Source organism: Mastomys coucha, unplaced genomic scaffold, assembly GCF_008632895.1.
Source record: "Mastomys coucha isolate ucsf_1 unplaced genomic scaffold, UCSF_Mcou_1 pScaffold15, whole genome shotgun sequence".
NCBI classification, from domain to species: Eukaryota; Metazoa; Chordata; class Mammalia; order Rodentia; family Muridae; genus Mastomys; species Mastomys coucha.
The window spans coordinates 103,211,734-103,239,379 of record NW_022196897.1 but is presented as its reverse complement, the minus strand read 5'-3'; the positions used below and the strand labels follow the sequence as shown (position 1 = coordinate 103,239,379).

Below are 27,646 nucleotides of genomic sequence, written 5' to 3'. Positions count from 1 at the left end.
AAGTTACATATATAAATAAAGTAACTACCTAAGTTTGTTCCCCGTCCCCTGCCCTATGATACTTCTCTTTTATTCAGTCAACACATTCTTTCTGAGCTTCTCTTTTGGGCAATTTATTACGTTCTTGTGTAACTGTGGAGCGCTGCTGCCGCGCTTTAAAGATGGCGCCTGCCATTCTTCTGCTAAGGAGTAAACAAGTCCTTATTTGGCAAGAGGGTTGCACCTGCCAGAGGCCTGATCTTTTGTCATGACCCTGTAGCTTATGATAGCGCAAAAACGTGATATGGGCTCATGGGCAGTCCTATGAAGGGTATTTAAGCTACACTCATGGGCTATTCGGGGGGCACACCTTTTACTATGATGTAACTACGAACTCCTGAGTAAACTGTTGCTGGAAGGAACTGGTGTGCTAGTCTTTCTTCCCTGCTGGCCAGGGTGATAGGCGCGGCACATGTAACAAACATGGCAAGACAACCTTGGCCATTGCCCAAATGGCATAGCATAGTCAAAACATACACTATATGTGTTGTTTTGATTTCTAAACATTTTAGTTGTGCATGTGAGCACATGCTGGATGTCCTGCTTGAATGTTTTCACAAGGGCCATCCACCTTGTTTTTTATGAGACATAATAACTGGGGCCTGGGGCTGCCAACTAGGCTCTATAGATCCCTCTCTATTCACCTTCTTAGCACAGGGTATACACACCACCACACCCCTCTTTTTAATGTGGATATTAGGGTTGAACTCAGGTCCTTAGACTTGCACACACACACACACACACACACACACACACACACAGAGAGACCAATAAAAATAAATAAAACAAATCTTTTTTAAAAGAATGGATATAGAAAAATATAGCAAGTCTCCATGCTTGTCTGGAGCACATGCATGGGTGTCTAGAGTATGCTGGTGAATAGCCAACATTTTATTGTGCATTTGTTCTTTGTATTTGTGTGTTTTCAAATAGGGAGGGTACACTTCATACGTCACTGTTCTGTAAGGAAGAGCCAAAAGGGCAAACCCCTGAAAATTACAGGACTCATGTGAACCCCTAGCATCTCCACTCCTATTGCCATAGAAAACATAGCATCTCTTTCCAAGTGCAGCCTTTGAGAAGCCAAGATTGTAGAGTTCTGCAGACCAGCTTCTAGTTCTCTTTTGTTTTTACTACCTACATTACACTTAGCTGAGCTTGTTTGTGCCAATGACAGGCCAGGCGTGCGGTTTCCTAGCTTTCTTTTCCCTTGATGGTGAGACTTGGTAGAGCTATATTTAAGAGAAGGGAGTCAGAAGAGTAAGAAAGCCTTCTCTGGTTCATCACCTCCAGTGCATGCTTCCTGAATTCCTCTAGAACCCGCTCCTCCCCCACGCCCCCCACTCCCTTCAAAGCCTTCCAGGTTTGGCAGTTATCTCTTGGTTGCAGCTTTAGCAAAAAACAGAATACTAAGCTTTTGTTTTTGGTGTTGGTTGGGAACTAAGAGAATCTGGTACACATTTACCCTGAATCTTGAAGTTACCCCCCTTCCTCTTTTCTTTCTCATTTCATAATACTCAGATTTCATGGACTATATTTTAAATCCAAGTACTCTCTGTATCTGTTTTCAGCATGTAACATTGAATCTTCAGGAACATTAGGTTTTCTTTTTTCTTTTTTCTTTTCTTTTCTTTTTTTATAATTTAGGAAGAAGAAAAAAGAGTGTGGGGTTTAAGGCTTCTATAAAAGTCACATGCACATATGCAGAAATAGTTCAATCTTTTTGTTTCTCCAAATTTTGTTTCTTCCTAGCTCCTCTCCTCTTTCCTCACCTCCGTTCTCAGTCCTCCTTGTGAACCATTCAGCCACAGTGGTGCTTTGTGCTTTCTCATTGAGATGTTTACATGCAACACAGAATGAAATGGAGATAAGTGTTCAACACTAGTATGTGCACTGATCTAAGAACTCACACGTTTTCTAGTGAGGGGAAAAAAGTCTCTGTTCAACACGAGTAATTATTATTTCTCTGTTTGCTATATTTTCAATTTCACATATGAGGACTATACTTATATTATGTCCCAGCTATTCCACTCCTTGTCATATACCTAAAGATTTGACATCCTATTCCAGAGACCCTTGTTCAGCCATGTTCATTGCTACATTATTCACAGTAGCCAGGAAATGGAAACAAATGATCAGTACTGATGAATGGATAATAAAACATGTGGTACATATACACAATGGAGTACTATATAGCTGGAAAGAAAAAATGGAATCATGAGATCTGCAGGTAAATGGGTAGAACTAGAAAATATTATATTGGTGCTTCTCTGTGTGTAGGGAGATCAACTTGACATAAACTTTTGTTGTCTGAGAAGAGGGATCCATGGTTGAGAAAATGCCTCCATAAGATTAGCCTGTAGGCAAGTTGATGGGGCATTTTTTTTATTAGCAATTGATGGGAGGGCCCAGCCTATTGTGGGAGGTACCACTACTGTACAGGTGATCCTGGATGATATAAGAAAGTAGGTTGAGAAAACCATGAAGAACAAACCAGTAAGCAGTGTTCCTCCAGGGCCTCTGCATCCACGCCTTCCCTGACTTCCTTCAGTGTTATCAGAGAGTTGTAAGCTGAAACAACCCCTTTCTTCCCCAAGTTGCTTTGGGTTGTGGTGTTTTATCATAACAATAGTAACACTATCTAATTCAGTAACCAAGACCCAGAAAGGCAAATGCATATGGCACAGCTCCATCCCGGGTTCCTAGATTTGTGGTTCCTAGCTTCAGATGTGAGTCAAACACCTAGAAAGTAAAAGGGGCTTCGGGGTTTGGGGTCAGGGCTAGAGGGGAAGGGTGGCTAGTCAGATGTCAGACATGGGTGCTGTGAAGTGGGGGATGGGAACAATGGAATGGGGGGAAACTTGCCTGGGCAGAAGGGAGGAAGCAGGGGATAAAAATTCCTTGTTTGCTTAATGTTGTGAAGTAAAATACTCTGCAATGTTGAGATGCCAGGAATCACAGAAGGCTCACTAGTTCCTTTGCCTACTAGCCTCATGCTTCCTTTTGTTCTTCTCCCTTGGATTCTGACTCCATTGTTCCTCTGTGCTCCCTCTTAGCTGCGCCTCTCAGAAGGCTGAGGGCTTTGGTGTGCTCTGCAGCGTGCTTTAAACCTGTTTACAGGGAAATATGGAATCAAGCTATTCTGAGAATTTGTCTCTTCTTTTATGCACATATCTGGGTTCAAATTGGTAGCACATGTTCTCCTGTGGGTCCTTGTGGAATTTTAAAATATTCTTGGGAAACTATTAGCGGATAACTCTTAAGCACTTTTTATGAATCAGCCTTATTGAGGATTGAGAAAAGATGAAGGATCAAGAACATTACTTCCAGATTCTGTAATTTGCATGGTCAAGAGGGTAGTTCACCAGCTTTCTATCTGCTATAAAACATTCTGCTTCATCACTGGTGCCAAATACTGTTAACCCCAAAGGTGGAGAAAGAACACCGGCCCACACCATGGCCAAGTTCATTAAAGCAAGCAATTGATTAAAGCCCAGGCTGCCTCCCATTAAGGTCAGGGTTAGAGAGGTCATCTGGATGTCAGGAGGACAAGGCTTTTCTAGCTCAGGGGTAGTAGAGGGTTTCTAAACGGGAGATTTGGTTGGCAAAATAGGTGCGGTTATAGGAGAAGAACAGAAGAATAGCAAGATAGTCATAACAACCTCCTGAAACAAAGGCATGATGGTAAGGTGGTTGTAACAACAGGTAGCCCCCACATGGTAGCCATGGCAACCCTTTTGAAACAATGGTAGGGTTGCAAGATGGCTATTAACTTTTTGAAACAAAGACTTGATTGTTATTCCTGGAACTGGCAGTACAGAACCATTTGTAGTTAAGGTTACAGGTGGGGCATAGCCCAATCCTTAAGAAACAGATGTTTAACCATACACAGAATGAACCTAGTTTGTCTTTACTATAAGATGGCTTTTAAGCCTAAGATGGAGGAAGGCTGGTTCTTCAATAAGTAAAAAGTTCTGCAAGTAAGTAAAAGTTTTGCAGAATTTTTCAACTTAGTATAAAAATTTTCCAACTTTGGTTCCCATAAAATTCTATCTTTTTTGATGTAAGGATGCTTCCTAATGATACAAAAATATGCTTATAATGGATATTTGTCTGTATATTTCATTGTTTACCTAGTATAGTATTGGGACATTCTCCACTTTGTGACTTTTAATAGGATTCCAGCCTTGCCTCTCACTGAGGTTTCTGGGACCCCCTATTGATATTTTTTTTTTAGCTGACTTTGATAAGGGCATTTGTTGGATATAGGCTATTGGGTACATATACCCCAAACTAAAGGATGGGGCAGTAAGAATGGACAATTTACCCAATGTTTGCCATGGTGGTGGCTTAGTTAATAAGAAGGTGGTGGGGTCCCAGCAGTGGTATTGTGGCTCAGGTGGTGCCATGTTGGTGCATTCTGCTCTGCAGAAGTCACAGCCACAGATTTCTCCAAGTGACTTTGTTCCGGTAGACTCCTATTTGCTCCTGGTTGTTTGCCAGCACCCTTCTCTAGCCTTCTCAAAAATGACATGAAAATATCTGACATTATTTTAATTCTGTTTCTGCTTACAGAAGCCAATATCAGTTTGGCTGTTTTTATTGTTTGCTACTAAGAACCCTGGTGGATGTGGAATTTGACACAGGGAATTGCTATAGGAAGTAGAATTGCCAGGACACGGTGACAACTGTGGTTGCTGTTTGGGTTATTGGAGCGGCTGGTAGTGATGAAGCCAGGTGTAGCAGGGATGGGATGAAGGCACACTGTTGCACACAGAAGAATTCTCAAGGGAGACTCCATGAGCTACTAGGATGAAGTGCACAGGAAGGGAATGCTCTTAGGTACATGCGGGCTTCCATCAAGGGATGAGGACCAGGAACAGCAAGGCAGTGCGGCCACTGCTTCTTCTAGAGATAGGTGGTTAAAGAGAGAGAACAGGAGCTAAAATCTCAAGGTTCTATAACTTAGTGTGGATCAAAATGGAAACTATTCCCATGGCTGCATATAAAGAATTCTCTTACAGAATTTTGTTTTGAAAAGATGAAAAGCCAAATTCAGTTTACCAAATTACAGTGTTGGTTAAATCCCTTAGGTTAAAGTTTTGGCACATCCAGAGGGTAGGACCTAAAAATAGGTAGGAGATACAGTAGAATTTGGTGAACTCAGAGTATCCTTAAGTCTCCAGAGTCCTTTAATCCATCCCTGCCACCTAAAGAAACCCGGTGCCCCACTTTCTGGGGCTCTTCTTGTGTTGACAGAAATACCTACCTTCGGGCTTCAGCTGTGTTATTATGGTGGATCAGTTGTCCTTATTCATTTTGTGAAGTTGTAGTTACTATTAGATCCCAGCAAAGTTTAAAACATCATTGACACAGGCAAAGCTAGGAGACAGTGTATGGTCTTAAGTTGTGAAACCTTGCCAATTATCATTGACAAAACACCCAGGGAACATGTATGGCAATCATGTTTAAAGGCTCCAGAAGAAAAATACAGTTTTAGATAGGTTCAATTGATTGCCATGGAAGTACTTGGTCAGAGATTCTGGATTCAATATGTGAATATAAATAGATGACATTGATTCTAATAATTTCTTTGATTTGTTGACTAAAAGTTGAACCTTACCTTCAAATGAGATGCTAAGATTTCCTTTACATGTTATGGGAACACAAATACCAATACCCAAGGCTAAGATTGGTGCAGGGGTTTGGAGATATATTATAATCCTGGAGACCTGTGTGCCAACTGTATTCCTTAAGAGGGTCTTTATGGATACTTTTAGACAAAAGCATGGAAGATTAAATAATGAGGGACCACAAGCATCTTTGGGAATAAGAGAAATTTTCTGCACTAGCCAGTGATGCTGATGGGTGATGCTGCAGTTGTTGCTAGGGATATTAGGAACATGCAGCAATGGGTTAGAAATCCACCACTTTACCATCAAGTGGGTATAATATAATAGCTGCATAGTATTCAGCAAGATGCACATTTTAACAGGAATTAGGAATAAGGGTCCTTGGAAATGGCCATCAGTAACTGGATGTCTGGGATGGAAATAGTCACAGAACTAACTATGCCATCTGGTTTTTATAATACAAATCTCTGTGATTGATTTAAGCCATTACAACAAAAAATTGTGCCCTTTGCCTGTTCCTAAACAGATCAGTTCCTAAACTCATCATCCCTAAACAGGGCATTATGAAAGACCCTTAGATGCATTTCTTAAAGCAATGGGAAAAGAAAGCATTGAGATCTTCCAGTGACTCCTGGATGTGTGTCCCTTGGCTGCAGCAACTCAACTTATGTTTAGATCCTTGAAGTGAGTTTGCTTACCTGGGAAAGGCTTCTTTCTTATAGGTAAATGAGTGCATATTCCAACAGCTCAAGGGAGTTTACAAAGTGAACACAGTAACTTTACAGTAACTTTTAGAAGCAACATAGTAACTTTATGGCCTTACCTAGAGTTATGACCCTCAACATTCTACATGGTTGTTGGTCATCAGACAGGACATCTTGCTCTCTTTATCTGATATAGTATGATGTCATGTTCACAGGACTTTGGGAGGAGGGTATAGCAGGCTCCACTGATGCCCTAATATATGTGTGTGCTCTTGGGAAGGAGACTACCCCCAGCATGCCGCAGTGAGCTGCATTCACCATCCCCACAGCCTGAGTTAATCCGTACTTACAGAAAGTGGGAAGAGAGAACAGATTGCACAAGTTGTCCTCTGAATTCCACACATGTACTGCTGCACACTCACCCCTGCTCATGCTAAATAACGATTTTTTAGAACTTGGAGTTGCTGGGTAAAGTAAAAAGTTGTTCTGAGACCTGGAACTAAGATACTGTCCATAAAATACTATAGCCAGCTATTGGCTTCAGCAGCATGGCAGGTAGATAAAATGGGTGATGTAGAGACAACGAAGAAGAGAATCATTCTGGCTGACTGGAGGACTAGCTTCTTAATGGCATTTAAGAACTCTATAATGCCCCAAAGAAACTGGTTTGATTCTCGTATGCCAAAGTTGTAAAGAAACTAATTTATTCATTCATTGAAACATGGACATAAGAAGTGCAAACATAATAAGTAGGGGGAGCTGGAGAAATGGCTCAGCCATTAAAAACTAGACTCACACCAAAAAATTAAAAGCAAGGGGCCATGTTTTTTTCTGAGAATAAAAATGATGGATTAACATATCTGTATGCAGCTCAGACTTCTTCCAGAAGCAGCATCTTTCTAAATTAGATATTTGCTACATTCTTAATGTATCAAAATACTTCTCTAATCTCTGAGAATAGAGCAGTGAATTGATCCAGGCTTCTACACACATGGGGCTTAAGTGCCAGAAGGGAGCGTGTCCAACAAATATGTGAGTCACGTGTGGTACTCCTCTTTCATCTGCAGCACATGCTTTCCATGGTCTCCAGTGTCTGTCTAAATGATGGCTGGTACCAAACCCAACATGGTTTCCTGTACATACAGATAAAGTTTAGCTGATAAATTAGGTGTAGTGAGAGGGGACAACAGGAACCAATAATAAAGTAGGGCAAGTACAACCGAAGTTCTGTGTGACATCTTGCTTTTGCTCAGAGTGTCTTGCTGTTCTGTACTTACCCTTCTGCATGTGGTGAGGTGAGACGACTTGGGGCTTGTATGGTGAATCATTCCACACAGCATGAGGCTAAACTGACTTAATTGGGTGGATGCTTATGATCACAGTGTTGATCATAACCAAGATGGCTGCTTGGTGAGGGATATCATAGACTGCTGGACAAATGGATGATTTACCTTCTGGATGGGATGGAATGAGAGATTTCTTCATGATATTCTGAACAATGCACAGGTTAAGACTTATGAATTTCTGGAATTTTCTTCATATTTTCAGACTGTGTTTGACTATGGTAAACAAAGCAACAGAATGTGAAACCGTGGATAAGACAAACTATTATCGTGTCCCAAGGGGGTGTGTGCCACATGTGCAGGACCAGGAAGCAGAGAATGGGCACAAGGAGAGATGGTGCAAATAGAAATTCTGGTAGTTTACTTATGGTGGCCTGGGAGGGCTTGTGACATTTAGACAGATGATTGGAAGGAATGAAGGAATATATACTGACATCTGGGTGCGAAGCATTTTCAGAAGATGGACAGCAAGGACAAGGGCAATAATGCAGGAGCATGGAAGTCATACTCAAGAACTAGCAAGCCAGTGGATGAGGCTGGCTGCAGTGAGCAGGAGGAGAGATACAGGGGAAAGAGCTGAGATGTGCTGAGAAACCTAACTCTCAAGGACTTTGTGGGAGCTGGGTTGGATGATTCCAACAGGAGGACACACAAACTTGATCACTAGAGATTGAGACTTGGTTTAGGGCAGCACAAGGTGACAGCAGAAAGACAAGTTGCAGGTGAATGCAGAGATCTGAGGAAAAGGAATGATGGACTGCAGTGTGGGGGAAGTAAGAATGGGATAGAACCCGGAGACAAATTGAGAGTAGAAGCAGAACCATGTTTCATGTGGGTTTTATGGATGCTGTGGGAGAAAAGGACCATCCCGAGGACCACTGCAGGTTTCATCTGAGCACGCGAAAGGGAGAAGTTGCTATTCACTGAGATGGGGAAGATTGTCCCCATTGTGGCCCCAAGGATTAAGGGCCACAGCATGAAAATCCCTGAATTTCAGGGGCACATTGTAAGTCTGAGAAGAGATATTAACTAGGGAGCTGGAGCTGTGTCTGAAGGAGAGGAGAAGTAGAAGCAAAACCCTGTACCTGGGGATCATCACAGTGTGAATGCCAGGCATCACTAGGAGGATGAAGAGATAGGAAGAAGAGACTCAAAGACTGAGCCCTAGAGCTTTCCTCAAGGCACAAAGGTTGGATGGGGCCAAGGGGATGGAGGAGGAGCAACAAGTGAAGAAGGGCAGAGAAGTCAGGAGCTAGCAGTGATCTGGAGGCCAAGTGGAGAGAGAGAGACCAGCTATGTGAGGCTGGGGTGCATGAGGGGGACTGAGCACTGGCAGCGGTTTTACAGATATGGAGGGAACTGGTCCCTGGACAAGAGCATGTCAGTTAAGAGCTAGACAGGTTCCTGGCAGTGACTTTAAGAGGATATTGGTGATAATTTAAGTTTAATTATGCTGCTCTTTAAAAATAAAAATTATGACAACTTTTTCTTTATAAAGAAAATGAGAAGCCAAATGTGTGGTTGTTTGAGGCTGTAAGCCCCGGGACTCAGAAGGCAGAGGCAGGAGAATTATCATGATTGTGAAGTTACATAGGAAATGCCTGTATCAAACCCCATCCCACTCCTCAGTCTTCCCCAAAAGAAAGGAAATAAGAGAAAGTGTGTGTGTGTGTGTGTGTGTGTGTGTGTGTGTGTGTGTGTGTGTATGTTTTGTTCTTAAAATTCAGGAACAGTGGCCTTTTACATGGTTGTGGAAACAATCTAGGGACAGAAGGGAAGACAGTGGGAGAAGTGGTGGCAAAGCTCTGGGTAGACATTTCTGTGGGCTGCTTACATGCAGTGAGTAGAAGTGTGTCTTCGAGTCTATACTGCCTTCCTGTTCCTGTTTGGTGGTCAGATGCCAGCTAGCACCCTACACTTCATGTTAGTACATGATCTGGGGAGAAATTGTAGTTTTACTCCACATACTTGACCTTAAAACATTAATTTGAAATGTAATCAAATGGAAACAAAACTATTTTTTTCTCTTTTTTTTTAGTATAGAATAGAGTTTATTTAGGGCATGGGGAGGGGAATTAAGAGGGTAGCAGAGGCAGAGAAAGGCAGAGAAAAGGAGAGAATAGAGAAGTAGAGGCCGGCCATGACCATGTAGAGAGAGGGGGGGGAGGGAATGAAGAGAGAGGTGGAACAAAGGGGCAAGAGGCAGGTAGAGAAACAAGAGTAAGAGCCAAAATTATTATTTTTGTCTGACTTCTAGTGACACTTTACTATATGATCAGAAGGTACAATATCTGGAGCTCTTCCCCTGTGTCTTCAGATAGGCTATTTTAGTGTATTTAATTGGGTGAACTTTTCAACTGCCTCACATTGAGCAGTCCTTATACCCGCCAGCTTTTGGACAATCCCTGTTCCATCCGAGTGGCCGGCATCAGGGCAGGGACGGGGCTCATCTGCCCATCATTGGAAATCAAGAGAAAAGTGTGACACAGTTGGTGTTCACAGGAACGTGGAGGCCCTGTCTTGTTAATTTGAAGTCTATCCTTACAAACAAGGAACTTCTGAGAAAGGCTTTGCACTGTAAGTTCTTATGAAAGGATACACTTTACTGCATGTTTGTGAGGATTTCTATTTAAACACACAAGTAGATGTCTATAATTAAGCCTAACCATAATAAAAAATGGAATATTATTTGGCTGGTTTTTTGGCAGAACAAATTAATCTCTATGTCTGACTTGCAGTGAATATCACAGGCCTGTGATTCAGGCTTTTTATTCCTCTTGAGTTGTGTGTGTGTGTGTGTGTGTGTGTGTGTGCACGCATGCTCGTGTGCATGTGTGAGACTCGGAAACATTTTCCCTCAGTTATTATCACCTTTATCATGGGATGTAGTGAGTCACTGTGGATTGTGACATGGAGAAAACAAGGCACACTTACGCCTTCAACAGTGTCATCTGTCTGTTGGCCCTCAATGGAACCTGAAATTCCCCATGTTAGGGAATTCTTCAGCAGTTAAAGCATTCTTGTCTGGCCTGCCCTAATTTCAATTGAAGTTTTAATTGGACTGCTACCTTTCAAAGCAGCTCCAGATGGAACAACATGTCTCAGGAGGAAGGAAGGGTACTGGGGTTAGGCTTGGCCATGGCCTCAGACCGTTGGTCAATAAAGAGATCAAGACCTTTGAGTTTATGGGGGGTGTCACTGTAGCAGGTAGAAGATCTCCCAAAGAAGAGGTCAGCAAGATAGCTCAACAGGCAAGTGGACTTACTGCCAAACCTGGTGACTTGAGTTCAAGCCCTGGGACCCACATGGTAGAAGGAGAGATTAGATCCTCCCTCCCCATAAATTGTCCTCTGAAACACACACACACACACACACACACACACACACACACACACACACACACACGATACATGAATTACGATACATGAATGCACACAGGCACTAAAGTTTAAAAAGAAGACACTATGATGTCTACAAATCTTCATCAAGGGTCTGTCTTTTGCCAAGCCCTGGGAAGGAATAAGACACAGGGTGGAAGAGAACCTGGTTCCTTCTTCAAAGAACTTAACATGTGCATAAAGGTAGATGCAGAGGGTGCTGAAGGTGGAACCTGGGGTTCCATGTTTGGGGGACTCAGAGGGTGGCTGCCATCCCCTGGACCTCTCCTCTTGCTCATACACTGGCCTCAGGTCTGTGAGATGAAAGAGACATTTGCTATAGGGTGCTGCTAGCTGTCAAGCAGAAGGGGAAGTGTGTGCCGTGGTACCCTGCTGTTGTCAAGGAGCTTCCCTGGGAACAGAACTCTGAGCATCTGTTGGAAGGTAGTTGTGGGGATGAAAGGGCCTGGCTGCATTAGTTCTGGGCCTTGGATGAAGATATTCAATTTGTCCAAGCCTTAATTTTCTTATCATATTAATGTGGTACTACCAACTCTGTCCACCTCAGCCCTAACTTATCCTGACTCTAGTGCAAATGGCTGATGACATGGGCTTGCCTGGACACTTGCCTAATAGAGGCCCTGGTGATGTGAAGGGAAGCAGAATGACTCATCCAGCTTTATGTGAAAGGGAGCGTCGAATGCACTGTTTATGAGACAGTAAAGCATGCTACGCAGGTCCTTCTGCGTTTGTGTCCAGTTCTCCAGGTGGCTCTACTGCTGGCCAGAGGATTTAACTTCCAGGATTTGGATGAGAGCATAGCTTGGAGCATGCTACCCACAGCATATCATTCTCCGTGGCAGTGCGATCTCACTCTGAGACTGGAAATGTAAAAGGACAGTTCACTGAGCAGCGCTATTAATGGGAGTGCTGTGTTTATGTCAGGCTTTGTGTGCCATACAGAAGGCACGGGGTAATTAGATGCTTCAGATACATGTCTAGACAGGGCAGGACTGCGGGAGTGCTTCAACCCTGGGAAACGCCACAGGTCACTTGTTTGTGACCAGAAATGGCTCTCCTTCATCAACAAATTCAGTGTGAGGTTAGATCTGTGCTACAAGGTTTCTGACCAGCAGGAAAATCAAAGCTAATGCAATGTGACAGGGCCGAAGGTCTGTCCAACTGGGCTAGGACTATGCCTGGTGTGGCCTGATTTGAAGTGCTGAAAGGGATGGATACCTTCCAAATATTTTTCTGCCATCTGGCCATGGGCCTGGATTCCCTTCCTAGAATCAGGGCTTTGGGTTACGTCATTCTGATTCAAAGGTCTCCTCTAAATGCCAGTTTGTTTCTTGAAAGAGTTACATATTGCAATCTCAGGAGGGTGATGGGGAAGCACATTTGGACAGGTAGGCTCTAAGGAGAGGCAGTAGGAAATGCTTTGAAGTTTTGGCAAGAGAATATTTCCTGGGGATGGTGTGCTTATATGGAGAGGCGAGAGTGGGGCAACTGGAGGGCTCCTGGTGCCATAGGGTCTGAGCGGGGGGAAAGGGACAGTGGATTCCCGTATTTGTGAAGAGACAGTCCTGTTCCTTATATCCCCTATATTCTCTCATGGAAATCTTCACATTATTTTGAATAAAGATAAAAGTGTCCTGACACCAGCCCCTTTCTGCTTACTAACTTTGGTACTTTCTGGTACTGGAGATGTAGTTGGCCTCACAGGAAGGTGGCATTTTACCTTTGTCCCATGTTGTCTTTCTCCCAGCATCTAATGGTCTCTGTAGCCTCCTAAATCCAGCAGGATACATGCTAATCTACTCACTGCAAACAGTGTGAGATTATCTGTAAAGCACCATCCATCCTTGGTACCTCAGAGAGACCCTCAGAACTAAGGGCCAGTTGAACCTGGACAGGGTGTGGCTTCCTGAGAAAGCTCATCCAGCAGCAGCTGCTGCTGCTAGCACAGAGGATGCTGCACACTCACATCCTGGTAGGCTGACATTGCACCTGTCCCACACCAGGCTTACACCATGAGCAGCCTTGCACAATACAGTTGCTTACTCCTTAGTGTTTGTTGAACTAGCTTTGGAGCCAATTGGATGCTAGCATTTTTATTTATCAGTGAGAAGTCTGAGTGGGAGGTTTTTGTGATTTGTCCAATTTCTAAAATGCAGAGGAAAAAGAGGGCAGATTTAAATTTAGAAATACCAGCCTTCCCCTGCTACTCTATGTTGATGATAAGTGCATTTCCTGTCCCTCTGTGGAAGAAACAATAGTTTCTAGAAAGATACTTCACCAAGGCCTTTTCCCATGTAGCCATGGGAATGCACACAGTGGTGTAGAAAGCAACATGGAGAAAGGGTGATGGAGACACATCTGGGATGCAGAGGGATGCTGCATGTTTGCATGGCTTGCCTGGTCTTGCTTTGATTTCTGAGGGAGGAGGAACTGTGAGGGGATGCGTCTGTTTAACCTAGCCTTGCATCCTGCCTGCAGAAGGCAAGCAGCACTCCTGTCCAGTTGATGTCTTAGCAACTGAATAGCACACCACGGTCTCCCCTTCCACTTCATGCTGGTCTTTCCTTTTCTGTTTAGCTAGGATTTTGACTTTCTTCCCCTGGCTCAGTTCATATCCTCCCTCTATGTTCCTTTCAGCTGCTCTGGATAAATGTCCCTCCAAGTCTCCAAGGAGTGTTCTTCCACCTGCCCCTGGGGTCATGATCTGCCACCTGGCTCTCAGCAATGAGTAGGAATCATAGCCCCAAACCCCAAGGATCCTCAAGTAACACTTGCTTTCAGTAACACTGATGCTACTGGCCATAGCTCTGTGGTCCCTGTATGCAGTGAGCCTTGTAGATGGGTTTTTAGAGTTCACTGGTGCTGTGCCCTCCACCCTCAGAACCTTGGCAGGACTAGGAAACTGTTGCTTCTGGTCTCAGTTGGAAACAGCAGAGCATGGAGAAATGCTTGACTGTTACCACTTAATTATTTAAGAAAACAACGGAGAAACAGAAGAGGGGTGTAACGATGTGTCCAGTGCTGGCAGGCAAGTGTGACTGATGATTTGATATTGTGAGACATCTCCAAGGGTGACACAGGAGTCACTGCCTCCTAGGGGAAGGACTTAGCTCAGTGCCTTCCCCTCTACTGGCCGAGGGTGGCCTTTAGTGTTTATTCTCCTCCACTGATTATGACATGTGTGCAGATCTCAATGGACAAACTAAATCTCCTCATGTTGGAGTGTGGCAGGGCAGCCTGGCTCCTGGACATGGTGCTGTGAGGAGATTTCTTGGCCACTTGAGGGGTTACTCAACTCCTCTTTCTAATTCCCAGGGTTGAACACCAATTCTTTTGTGAGTCTGGGTGAGTACTCTTTCTCATGGGGGAGGGACATCCATATAAATGATCTCACAAGCCAGAGGAATGAGCCATCCTTGGGGGCAGCTATGAACATATTGTCACCCCATCTCTGGAAAGCAGAAGTACTTATGGTCCCTAGTGAAGGCCTTGTCCAAACTCTTGACGGGCTATGTGAGGCCAGGTACTACTTCCTAGGCTAAGCCGTTGTCCCTCTGCCTTGATTTTGTATCACTAAAGGCCTCCTCAGTGCCATATGTGAGTGGACATCACTTTTCTTTTAAACCTTGTTGATCTGAGCTGGCCTTAGATGAATTCTTCTGCAGGGTGAGCCTGTACTGAACATCCATGCCATCTCAGTCCAACCAGGAAGCATTGTTGAAGATTTCAGGGACGGTGCTTTAATGGCATCACAGCTTTGGTTAAAAGCTCAGGTGGTTATAAGTACAAGGTAACAAGCTGTTGAGAGGCAGCCCCTGGGAGCCTAGAGATCTTCCTGAGGGCTCAGTGACATATAGTAGTTCCAGTTTGCTCACTACCCAGCTGAGTCCTAGGTAGAGTGAGGCAAGATTTGGCTCCATCCAAGGTTAAGACAATTGGCTAATGGACTTCATGACTTTGGCTCCCATCATGACCCCTCTTAATTCAACTAGAGCATTCCTCTAGCTATCCCCAGCCTGCTTTTTTTTTTTTTTTAAGGTTTCTATAGACTTGTGTTGCCAGCAGTGGTTGCGGAGAGCTGTAAAGCTACATCTTGGTGACTAAGCCAAGGGTGGATTTTTGTTGTTGTTTGTTTTGAAGTAGAGGCAGTTTTCAATGAAAACTTTTTTACCTTTGCTCTTGTGATTGATTGATTAGGACATTCTGTCTCCCCACCCATTCTCCCTTGTGATATGGAACCATATATATATACATATATGTATATATGTATGGTCTCTTTATATGGTGTTCTTTAGAAACTCTGTTGGAGAAAAACACCTGACAGTGTGAGCTCACATCAAAGCCCTGGATTGCTTCTGCAAGCCTCTAATGGTGGATTTTACGGTTGTTTGTGCTACACACCTAATCTCAATGGCTCTGTCAACAAATCTGATGCCCAAATAATTAGAGATTTTTATGGCGGTGGAAACTGTGTCTATTTAGTGCAGGAGGAAAGATAGGAACAAGGGTGAGACAACCATATCTGCTTCAGCTCCAGCAAGCGAAAGTTTCCTCTGAATCAAATTTAATTTTTATACCAAACTGGCATTATCAGGGTGGAAGAGCAGAATCAGCAGGCACACTGGGAATGGAGCTATAGCTGTGGTGGGTTTTTTTATTAATGAGTTGAAAGAAAGGGGACTACATTTATCTAAACATAGATCTAATCTGAGCAAAAGCTTGAAAACAAGGGAAATGCCTGGTGGAAGAGTTGAGTTTGTTTGCTTGTTTTGTTTTTGTTTTTTGTTTTTCTCTCATGACAATGGATAGGACAAGAGCGTCAGTGAAAAGACACAGGGAGAATGAAAGAGAGACAGATTGTTTACAATGAGTCTCAGTCAGACGCTGGACTCAGGTCATCGGTGTTCAACAAACCCCAGCTCTACTACTGGGCAGCTGTAAGCACTGGACATTATTTAATTTATTGATGTCTCACTTTCCATGTATATAAAGTGAGAATGATAATAAGAATGGCATATATCTTTTAGGTTCACTGTAAAGTTTAAATGAACCAACATATAACATGCATAGGACAATATCTGGCTTAGAGTAAGTATTTAGTAAATGTTAGTTAGTACTGTTCTGCAAGATATCAGATGGTGTCAGTAAGACTAGTGAGGTGCCTGACAATCAACCCACACATATTATATTGCTTTCCTAATGAAGGAGAATCTGGTATATTTACCCTGCTTATTTTCTGTTTGCACACTGGATAATAAAGAAAGAGCATTCAAAACAAAGGATGCCTGAGTTAAATGGGACATGTAAAGAATACAAATTCTTCTTAGAGGCCCATAGAGAAGATGTGTTCTTCTTAGCAGCCCATAGAACCTTCTCTAACACAGATCATGTAACAGGACAGAAGGCAAGTCTTAGCAAGCATTGGAAAACGAGAGTAACTCCTCGTCTGCTCTCTGACTGCAGTGCAACAAATCTAGAAATCAGTATCAAAGGAGCTACAGAACATGCAGAAGCTTGTGGAATTAAACAATATGCTACTACTGAATGATAAATGGGTTCTTTGACTAGAAACGAATAAAAATAAAAGCACACATACAAAAATGTAGGGGATACCATGAAAGTAGTCCTTCAGAGAGCTTTACAGTTCCAGGTGACACAAAGAGAAATCAGATTCAAAGCAAATAACTAATGCTGTGCATTAGGGCCCTGGGAAAATAAGAACACACCAAACTCCAAGCAGTGAGAGAAAGAAGAGTGAAATGAATGGACTAGGGATGAAAACAGAATTCATGAGTCAATAAAAGGAAGAATTATTTCTTAGAAAGATAACTAACATCAACAAACTGTTAACCAAAATGAGAGAGTGAGAGAGAGTGAGAGAGACAGACAGACAGACAAGCCAATAAAATTAGAGGTGAAAGGACAGACAGTACAACCCATAGCACATAAAATTAAAAAAAAAAACCTGTCAGGATATAACTTAAAAACTTATAGTGTACTGAGTTGTTAAATCTAAAAGATAAGATAAAAAATATCAGACCTGAGAACACCCAGAGGAAACTCCCAGGTACTCTGACATACCTAGTATCACTGGAAATGCAGGGAAATGAAGGAAAGGCCATGCAGAGACTGCTCCACTTGGGGATCCATCCCATCTGCAGACATCAAACCCAGACACTATTGCTGATGCCAGGAAGCGCTTGCTGACAGGAGCCTGGTATAGCTGTCTCCTGAGAGCTTCTGCCAGAACCTGATCAATGCTCACAGCCAACCACCAGACTGAGCATGGGGACCCCAATGAAGGAGTTAGGGGAAGGACTGAAGGAGCTGAAGGGGCTTGCAACTCTATAGGAAGAATGACAATATCAATCAACCAGACCCTCCCAAAACTCCCAGGGACTAAACCACCAACCAACCAAAGAGTACACATGGAGGGACCCATGGCTCCAGCTGTATGTGTAGCAGAGAATGGCCTTATCGAGCATCACTTGGGTGGTGCCCCTCGGTCCTGTGGAAGCTCAAAGACCCAGGGTAGGTGAATGTTAGGGCACTGAGGCAGGAGTGGGTGGGTAGGGTAGGGGAGCACCCTAATAGAGTCAGGGGAGGGGACAGGGGATAGGGGGCTTGTGGGTGGAAACTGGGAAGGGGAATAACATTTGAAATTAAATAAATAAAATAGCCAATAGAAATTGAAAAAAAAATCAGGTCTTCAACAAGCAATGACATTGAAACAGTTAATATAAAATCTCCCACCTAGAAAAGTCAAGGTCCAGATCGGTCCACTGCTGAGTCCTGCCAGACTGTTAAAGACAAACTAACACGCTGCAATCTCAAACTTCTCCATGAAGCAATGAAAGATGGAATGTTATCAACCTCTGCTTACGAAGTCAGCATCACCCTGATACCAAAAGCAGATAGAAAAACAACCGCAAGGAATTGTTGATCAGTCTTCCTGATAAGCCCAGATGCAAAAGAGCTGCTAAAATGCTAGGGAACCAAATTCAGGAACACATCACAAATTCCATTCACCACAGAGATGTTGCTTCATCCCAGAGATGCAGGGCTGGTTGAACATATACAAGTCAATAAATGTAATATGTCACAGAAATCTTCTGTAGTAAATCACATGATCATCTTGATAGAAGCAGAAAGGCCTTTTCACAAAATCCAACATTCCTTCATGCTAAAGGTCCAGAAGAGACAAGAATTAGAGGTAATCCATTTCAAAATTGTAAAGGTTATCTATGACAAATCTGTAGCCAACATCAGACTAACTGGGAGACAAGACCAGACTAGGTAGCCACATTTAGAGGAATAAAACTATATTCCTTTCTGTTGCTCCACATAAAATCCAACTCTAAAAGAATCAAATGCCTTAATTTAAGGTCTGAAACTCTGAAACTGTTAGAGAAAAACAGCTGAGAAAATAGTTGTAGAGATTGACGTAGGCGAGTGTTTTTTCACCAGGACTCTAGTTGCTTACCAGTCAATGAGTGGGACCCTTTGAAATGAAAAGCTTTTGTGTAGCAAAGGAAAATGCTGAGTGAAGAAAGAGCCCACAGAATGGGCAGAATTCCTCACCATCTACACATCTGACAGGACATTAGTATCTAGACTGTACAAAGAATTTCAGAAGCTGAACAACAAGAGATTAAACCACCCAGCCACTAGGTGGGCTCAGGAAAAGAACAGAAGACGAAATGCAAATGGCCAAGAAACATAAATAAATGTTCTACCGTACCAGCAGTGCAACTTCAGAGCACCACAAATCAGAACTGCATGGAGCCTCCATTTCACCCTAGCCAGAATGGGGGCCTTAAGAAAATAACAGTAGCTGGGCAGTGGTGGCGCATGCCTTTAATACCAGCACTTGGGAGGCAGAGGCAGGCAGATTTCTGAGTTCAAGGCCAGCCTGGTCTACAGAGTGAGTTTCAGGACAGCCAGGGCTATACAGAAAAACCCTATCTCGAAAAACAAAACAAAACAAAACAACCCCCCCAAAAAAAACCCTCCCCCCCCCAAAAAAAAAAGAAAGAAAGAAAATAACACTAAATGCTGGAGAATGTGGCCATAGGAGAACCTTATGCACTGCGGGTGAAGATGTGACTGGGTGTGGCCATTTTGAGAGTCCGCATGGAGATTCTTCCAAAATAAATATTCCATATCATAAGTCACACTATCCCTGGGTACTTATCCAGAGGAATGCAAGTTGATGTGTTACAGAGATGCTCACACAACAGTGATTGTTATGCTATTGCTCACAGTAACTAAGTTATAGAACCCAGTTAGGTGTTTAACAACATGGGAGTGGCTAGGGAAAATCCATGTACATTCAATGGAGTTGTTTTTTTTGTTTTGTTTTTTTTTTTGTTTTGTTTTCCCCATAAAGAGCAAAGCTGTGTTGTTTGCAGGAAAATGGATGCAATTGGAGATAATCATATGAAGTGACAAAAGCCAGCCTCAGAGAGACATGTATTAGTTGATTTTTCTCTCACCTGTGACTCCAGCTTTGTATACAGACATAAACTCATATGCATAGTGATGACAGGAAAGAAGAAACAAAGCACCTTAGGGGAACAAAGGGGCTCATGGGCAGGAGAGAAGAGTCACATGGGAACTATGCTCAGCATGGAGTATATGCATGTACAAAACCTTCAATAGTGGAAGGAAGGAAGACACATGGAAAGGTGGCTAAGATGAAGGTGGGGGGAGGGGCTTTTGTTCTCTTCTGTAGCAAAATGAAGCCTGGGAACACACTATATTAAGTTTTATGGGCAGGAATGATAAGTAACTCATCTATCAGCATGTGGACATCAGCTGACATGTAGGTGGAGTCTTGGAGGTGAATGTTTGAACAGATGGTTCCCTGACTGCTCACACTAAGAGGCTCAGTCCTGGAGCTCTGGAGCTCAGAAGCGTCACAAGCAATCTGGACGTAGCCTCAGCCATCATGCGTAACTACTGAGAGAAGCCAGGGGTGGCTCTGTAGAGCCTGAGTCCAATCCAGTCCAGCATCTGTGAGCTGCTTATGTGATAAAGTGCTATCTAAACACTCGGGGCAACCTTCACTCGTTCAGTTTCCATTATAGCCATTTATTGAGTTTTTATGTGGGCAAGGCTCTGCTGGGAACCAAAAGACAAGAAAAGTGGGTCACATGGCATTTTCTGATCTACACTGCCACCCAGAAACACTGTTATTGAACTAACTTAATTTTTCAAGATTACTATATTTGATTGACTTTTGCTTATAATGTTTCAAGAGCAAAAATTAATGGTTCACCCCTGGTATTGTGGAGAGGTAAAGAAATACCAGAACTATTTTTAAGGATGTTTTTGTGCTCATTGCCAAGTTGGTGGTGCCAAGGTTTGAACCCAGAGCCTCACCCGGGAAGTATGCTCCCTGCCATCGAGCTGCACCTCTGTCCTTTATCCCTCTTTTAAAATTATTGCTTATAAAAATCCATTTCAGAGTAGTCAGAACATCTTCAGCTCTCCATTCCCAATGTTTGTGTTTGTCCTACAGTTAAAAATTATTTTTATTTTGCTTAGTTCTTGTTCTCCCTCCTTCTCTTTGTGTACTAGACTCTGTGTCCTTCATTTTTATAAAAGGTTTTACTTTCCTCTCAGTATTCATAACAGCTATCCTTTTCTAGATATCTAGCCAAATATATTGCCAGAATTTCCAAGCATCTAACTTATCAGTATTACTTTTGGAAGCTACCAAACATAGCAGATTACTTCCCAACTCCCCCTCCCACGTATACCCCAGAGACCTGACTTCTGCAATCCTTCCTTTCTGCTGGTCCAACATGGGCCAGTGGTTCTGTTGTCTGAGAATTTCATAATGACAGATATTTGTTGATGACAATGCAGGGTCTTCTTTCTAAATCCCAGCTGTGGCCTCATTGTAAACGGTGTTAGGTAGGCAACATTAGAAGGTGTATTCTAAGTGCCTACTGCCATGCTAAGGCTGCCTTCGTGGTCTAGTTGACTAGATCTATGTAGCTGGGTGAAGGAAATGCTCTGAAAATGGGAACAGTACCACATCTAGATTCTGGAAGTTACTTATTAAAAGTAGGATTTGCTGGCTGTAGAGATGGTCCAGTGGTTATGAGCACTGGCTGCTCATCTAGAGGACCTGAGTTCAATTCCAGTACAATTTCTTATCCTCAAACTCACAGTGGCAGTTGCCACTGAGTTTTTATTTTATTAAAAAAAATTTTTTTTGAGAGAAGATCTTACCATGCAACTCTGGCTGACCTAGAACTCACTATGTAGACCAGGGTGGCCTTGAACTCATAGAGATCCACCTGCCTCTTTCTGCCTGAGTGTTGGGATTAAAGGCGTACAGCCATCGTGCCTGGCATCACTGTGTTTTACAGACAAGTTCAATATAAGTTGAAAACACGTGATATATTTTAAAAACATGGTGCAGAACTTGTCTTACTGTAGTTTGTTGGCTGCCTGAGAAAGGGTGTGGAAGAGTAAGGAGTTGACTATGTTCTGGTAAGAGCTTCCAACCAGGGTTGTATGTTGGTTTATACAGCATATGTAGAACATTTAACTACTTTCTCTGGTTTTGGTGTATGTTGTGTGTGTGAGTGTTGTGTGTGTGCGTGTTGTGCATTGTGCATTGTGCATTGTGTGTGCGCGCGCACATGCATGTTGTGTGTTGTGTGTGTGCGTGTGTATGTTACTGAGGTTGAACTCAGGGCCTCGTGCATATTGACAGATACCGTCCTTCTGAGCTGCATCTCTCGTCCCTTCTTTGTGTATTTTCCCAGTAAGCCAAGAAGAACATTGCTATGGTAGAAGTCATGGCCATTGCAGTAGATGAGTAAGCCTTCTTATGGGGCCTTGTAGCTGTCAGGTAGGCATTTTAGTTAGTTTTCCCCCATATCCTTGAATACTGACTTACTGGAGAGGGGCACCTTTTCCCTATTTATTTGCTTACACTCTGCCCCCCACCTCCCAGCTCCCTCCTTACACAGTCCATCTCCCCATCCCTTCCCCTTCTCCTCTGAGAGGGCACCCCCCAGATATTCCCCTCCACCCTGGTACATTAAGTCTCTGTAAGGCTAGGCGCACCCTCTCCCTCTGAGGCCAGACAAGATAGCCTAGTTAGGGGAATGGAGTCTACAGGCTGGCAACAGCTTTAGGGAACAGACCCACTCCAGTTTTGGGGGACCCACATGAAGACTGAGATGCACGTCTGCTACATATGAGCATTGGGTGGGAATTAGGTGCAGACCAGAGGAGGACACAACTTTTAGTGTGTTTTAATGCACTCGGAAGCTGTTCCTGTTTGAGCTGTTTGTAATTTGCTGCAGTTCTCCTGAGTTCCTGTCCCCCACATACTTGTACTTGGTTCGTTTTTTGTGTTTCTTCAGAACATCACTGGAAGAAAAATGTGGGTTTTAAATCTTAATTACCTTTGATTTTAGACAGTTTCACACACACACACACACACACACACACACACACACACACACACACACGCCACTCTGTCACTCGATTGGTAGAATGCTTGCCTAGTATGCTCAGAGTCTTGGGTTCAGCCTTGGGTGCTGCATAAATCAGGTGTGGTGGTTGGTATACAACTATAAGGGGGAAAAGTGTTTTAAAATTCATGTCTTGTTTAAAACTTTCAGCCTTAGATAATCTTTACAAATGGAGATTTAATATGTGTGATCACCCCTTCCTTCCCGAATACACTGTTCTTGGAATGCCCCTGGCCTGTGCCTGTAATTTTGAAGTGACTGCACATCTCAGGATGGGCCCCACCTTCGAGCTTCCTCTTCTGTACTCGGTGGTATTGTCTTCTGAAAGCTGTGGACAGATGCACTGTTGGTGAATCCCTGGGGACAGTGTCATGGGCCCTGGTTTCTCTCAGTCTCAGAATTGAGTGGTACATGGCTCACACTGAGGGATGGGTGGAGGCAGAGGAACCCGACTGGAAATTATGGTAGGATTCATTTCTGCGTGGCCCAGTGGGAGACACTGTCTTCAGCTCCGTTGTTTCTGTGTGCTAGAAGGGTGCTAGTGGTTACTTTAGGTCATTTTGATCAGCGTTATATGATTCCCTCCTCCAGATTAATGTGTACAATTGATTTTAAATTTATTCTGGCTGGGCGGTGGTTCCACACCTTTAATCCCAGCACTTGAGGGGCAGAGACAGGGGCCTATGAGTCTGAGACCCACCTGGCCTACAGGGTGAATTCCAGCACAGCCAGGGCTGTATAGAGAAATCCTGATTTAACCCCCACCTCCCAGAAAAGTATAAAAAATTTATTCTGCAGGTTTCTCTTTAGCCTCCTACAGCTTTGGACACTTCCAAACAACCTACTTTCCTATCTGCATGTAATGGGTAAGGGGTTTTCTGACACTTGAAGTTCTGCTATATTCATGGAAGCTTACCTAGAGTAAACACATAGAGTCAACCTATTGACAGTGAACACTTTTGGTTTGTTTCCTCAGAGAAACTCCCCATCGCGTCTTTCTGAGGAACAACTCAAGTGCCTTCTGGATGAGTGTTTATCCAAACAGAAATGCGTTGCTCTTGGTCTTTCTTCTGAAAGAGAAAACAAAGATACTGATACAGCACTCGGGTCCCCACAGCTTTGCCCGTCCACCCACTGTGAGTTATCAGAGGAGTCCGAAGCCAAGGTCCAGAAAACCCAGCTAGACAATGCAAACAGGCTTGAGAATGAGGGATTTGTGTATTCTGCAGACTCCTATCTTACCAAAGCCTTGGCTGGGCACTACAAACCGGAAGCTCTCCTTATTGAAGTAGAGACCTTGAAACACCTCCAGTTCTTCAAGGAGGAGGCTTTCAATGATGCAGCTGACTATTTTATGTCAAAGACCATTGGCATTGGGAGACTGAAAAAGCCCCCTTTTCTGGATGATCCCCTGGATGACATCAACGTGAACTCCTCCTCAGATGACCAACAGCCAGAAATCAGCCTTGCAGAGAAATCAATAGTAGGTAAGGCTGGAGAACATGCGTTTTCTGAATATTTCTTAGAATATGTGTTTTGTGAATATGTCCACCTGAAGATATTTGAGTAAAAGGAGAGGCAGATGCAGCACTGTACTGTAAGCCTCAGGTGCTGTTCCTGAGTGCTCGCAAACCTAGGCGCATACTTCCTGATGTTCAGGGAGAGGTTAACACTCTCATGAGATGTATTGTCTTTCATGACAATTCTGTCATTCAGAAAATGATGTTGATTGTAGAGAAAAAGACAAAGTATTTTGAATAGTGATAAGTAATTTCAAAAGATTTCAACCTCCAAACTTTAGTGAAAAAAATTTGTTTCAGGGAATGAGTTTGCAAAATACCTGTAAATATACCTGTAAATATATGTAAATACTATAAAATACATAAAAATGCCTGCCCAGCCCACACCTGTATTCCCAGATATGGTTCCATGGTTAGTATTGTATTTTACAATAGTACAATGACACAGGAGGTATTTTTTTTTAGCATAAACAAATATTCAATTACTCATCTGTGTCTTAAGTATGTGTCATAATTTGTGAGCATATTTTAACAGTTTAAACTTTAATCCCTAATGTAGTGTACTCTAAAACTTATTATGTATTGATCATCTATCATCTGTCTGTCTGTCTGTCTGTCTGTCTATCTATCTATCATCATCATCATCATCATCATCATCATCATCATCATCATCATCATCTGTTTATATTCCCTCTGATGTCTGTGATAGGTTGATTTTGAGCTAACACTTCAGTCTCATGCCTCTAACTGCCCACTAGGCAACTTGACAACCTCACACTCAGTTTTTCATCTCTCCCTCTCAACTCACATTTCTCTCCTGACTTCCATTTCTTTAACCTCTTAGTCCTTATTGAACTGTCTTTTTCCTTGCTTGGGACCTCCCCAGGTTTTATACTTTCAAGCTCCAAGCACTTTGATTCCTCCTCCCTTTCCTGCCCAGCCTTCTTTTCCACCCCTCCCACTGTTGACAGAGTAAGCATTTGATGACCACACTTCTTATGACAGTTGGAGGCTGGACATTACCTGTTGAATGAGTTGGCACTTCTTTTACTCACTGTTGAAGGCCTCCACAGTGTGACCTCAAGTTCTTCTCTTGTCAGTCTTTGATTAATCACCTGAATGCGATTCTGGTTACAGCTAGATTAGCCAGGGACTTCAAGTTCTTTCCGATTCTTCTGTACTTTGGAAGTGTTCACATGTTCCTTCAGTGGATGGCAGCCACATTCACTGTACCACCAATGCTATGTGTTTCTTCAAAGGAGACTGACCCTAAACCCATCCTCTTCGATCTCTCCATTCTTGTTTTCTGTCTTCACTGAATGCTTGAGCATGTTACCTCTCTATTGGATCACATTACATACACTGCCTTGATGTTTTTATGTGCGTATGCAACTTCCTTAAAAGCATGTGACTTTAAAAGGATGGAGTACAATGAATACTGTGGCAGGGACTGTGGAAGCCTAGTTGGCTGTGTGATATAATTACTCCACCATAGGATACACACCCAAACTGAGATCTCCTGAGTGTATGTGCATAAGTCCTGGAGTCAACCTTGAGTATCTTTCCTCAAGAGACATCTACCTAGTTTTTTAAAGCAAGATCTTCCACTGGGACCCGGAGCTTGTCAGTTAAATCCATCTATCTACTTAGCTACTGCATATATATTCAAATTCCTCCTGTGTTTTACACACTTTCCTAGGTTCTAGGAAGGCAACTTTATTTAAGCATTGCTGACATTTACAGTGTAATATTTTCTTACTGTGGAGGCTGCTGTCCTATGTGTTCTAAAGTTTGATAAAGTCCCCTGACTGTACTCAATACAGCAAACAATGACATTGCCAAGTGTTCACTGAGCATCTCTCCCAGTTGAGGACCATCGGTCTAGGGTATGAGAATGTGAGTAGGTCACAGTCACACTTGAAACACTTCTTAGTCTTTCAATGAAGATGAGCACTCATACAAGTGAGCCATGTATAATGGCTTCAAGATGAAGTCCATGGGTGACATTACAGAGGAAACAATGAATACTGGGAGATGGGAGGTGGAATTGAAGTTCAGTCCTCCAGGGTGAATGGCCCTTCACTGGGTGGGCATTTGCCTACTGCACAGAAAAGGACTCAATTTTACTATAACAACAACAACAACAACAACAACAACAACAAAACAAACAACAGGCTATGCTTGTGATGCTACGGTCCCTCTTTTATCTGCGCTGGCTTCCTCTACGTCCTGTCTAGTGCCTCTTTCCCATGCTGCAACCACATTTCTCTGCTTTGAGTCTCTGTAACTGTGCAGACCCTGAGGATGTCCTGTAAGTGGCGTTATAACACACGCAGCCTCCGTGAGTGCCTTTTACACACAGCAGAGTGTTTTCCAGATTTACCCATCTTGCAGCGTGTACCCATGGTCTGTTCCTTTTACCTTTGAGTAATATTGTATTACTTGTATCAACATAGCCCATTTTATTCATCCGTCTGATGCACCCTTAGGGCTTTCCCATTTCTCAGCTGTTGTATGTAATGCTGATATAAATGTTTGTGTATGAGTTTTTGTTGGACGTTATGTTCCCCAGTACTTTTTTTTGCACATGCCTAGGAGTGTAGTTGCCAGGTCTATGGTAACATTTTAAGGATTTGGCAAACAAGTTTTTTTTTTTATTATTATTATTTCACATCCTACAACTTTCCAATTTTCTCCTGATTTCTTTCATTGTCTTCTCTTATTTGATTTCATTTTTTGTCCTATCTTTTTATGTTTTTACATCAAAGGTAGAAATATATATTCTATTTGTGACACAGTTTTTCCCCTGTCTTTGAAGAGAAGAAAATCAGCCAGCCCTCATCTCTCTTTCAGGTAGCATTTACTTTTGGCTTCAGCCTATTCCTCAGAAACTTAGAAAGCCAGAAAGTATTTTTGATGTCTTCCCCTAAATCGTCAGTCTCTCAAAGTGGCCCTCTCCCTAGTTGTTTGTTTGTTTGTTTGTTTTAACTATAACTTTATTTTCCTTATGGACTTTATAGTTTTGTGATGACTTTTCTATAATATCAAACAGGCTATGGTTATTATATATTGTACAGCAAAATAAATGATGTAATGCTTAATAAGCTGAATGATTTTTCTTAATTATTCATGTGTTTCTGATTGTATAATCACTGTGATTATTTTATTTGCAGATGAACAGGAGACTGGGGATGCTGTGAACGAACCAGGACAATGTGAAGCATGACTTTCTAGGGTTTAAGCTTAAGAAAGTTGAAGATTAATTTGGATTACATTTTTTTTCTGAGTTCTTTGTATTCAGTGAATGCAACATAGAGACTATTCCTCAAATGATTTCAACATTTGAATTCCCTTTTTTTGCTGATTGTATTTCTTGGATGTTTTTGAGACTTGGGGGTGTAAATGTTAGATTTATTTTATCATTGATATTCCTAGGAAATTTGTTTACAACTGTATCACTAATCTTACAATTTCAAGGATACTTCATAAAAACCAACGTTGTAACATA

General features: G+C 42.7%; 1 protein-coding gene across 5 annotated transcripts in view; it reads left to right on the top strand.

Moving 5' to 3' along the window:
- The window catches only part of Fsip1 (fibrous sheath interacting protein 1), a 120,113-nt gene extending 92,467 nt beyond the window's left edge, over nt 1–27,646 (top strand). For all 5 annotated transcript variants that reach the window (XM_031371437.1, XM_031371440.1, XM_031371436.1 and 2 more), the window contains 2 exons: nt 23,595–24,105; nt 27,312–27,646. In XM_031371437.1, the coding sequence (XP_031227297.1) occupies nt 23,595–24,105; nt 27,312–27,364 (564 nt within the window). In that variant the 3' untranslated portion in view covers nt 27,365–27,646. The remainder of the gene's footprint in view (nt 1–23,594; nt 24,106–27,311) is intronic.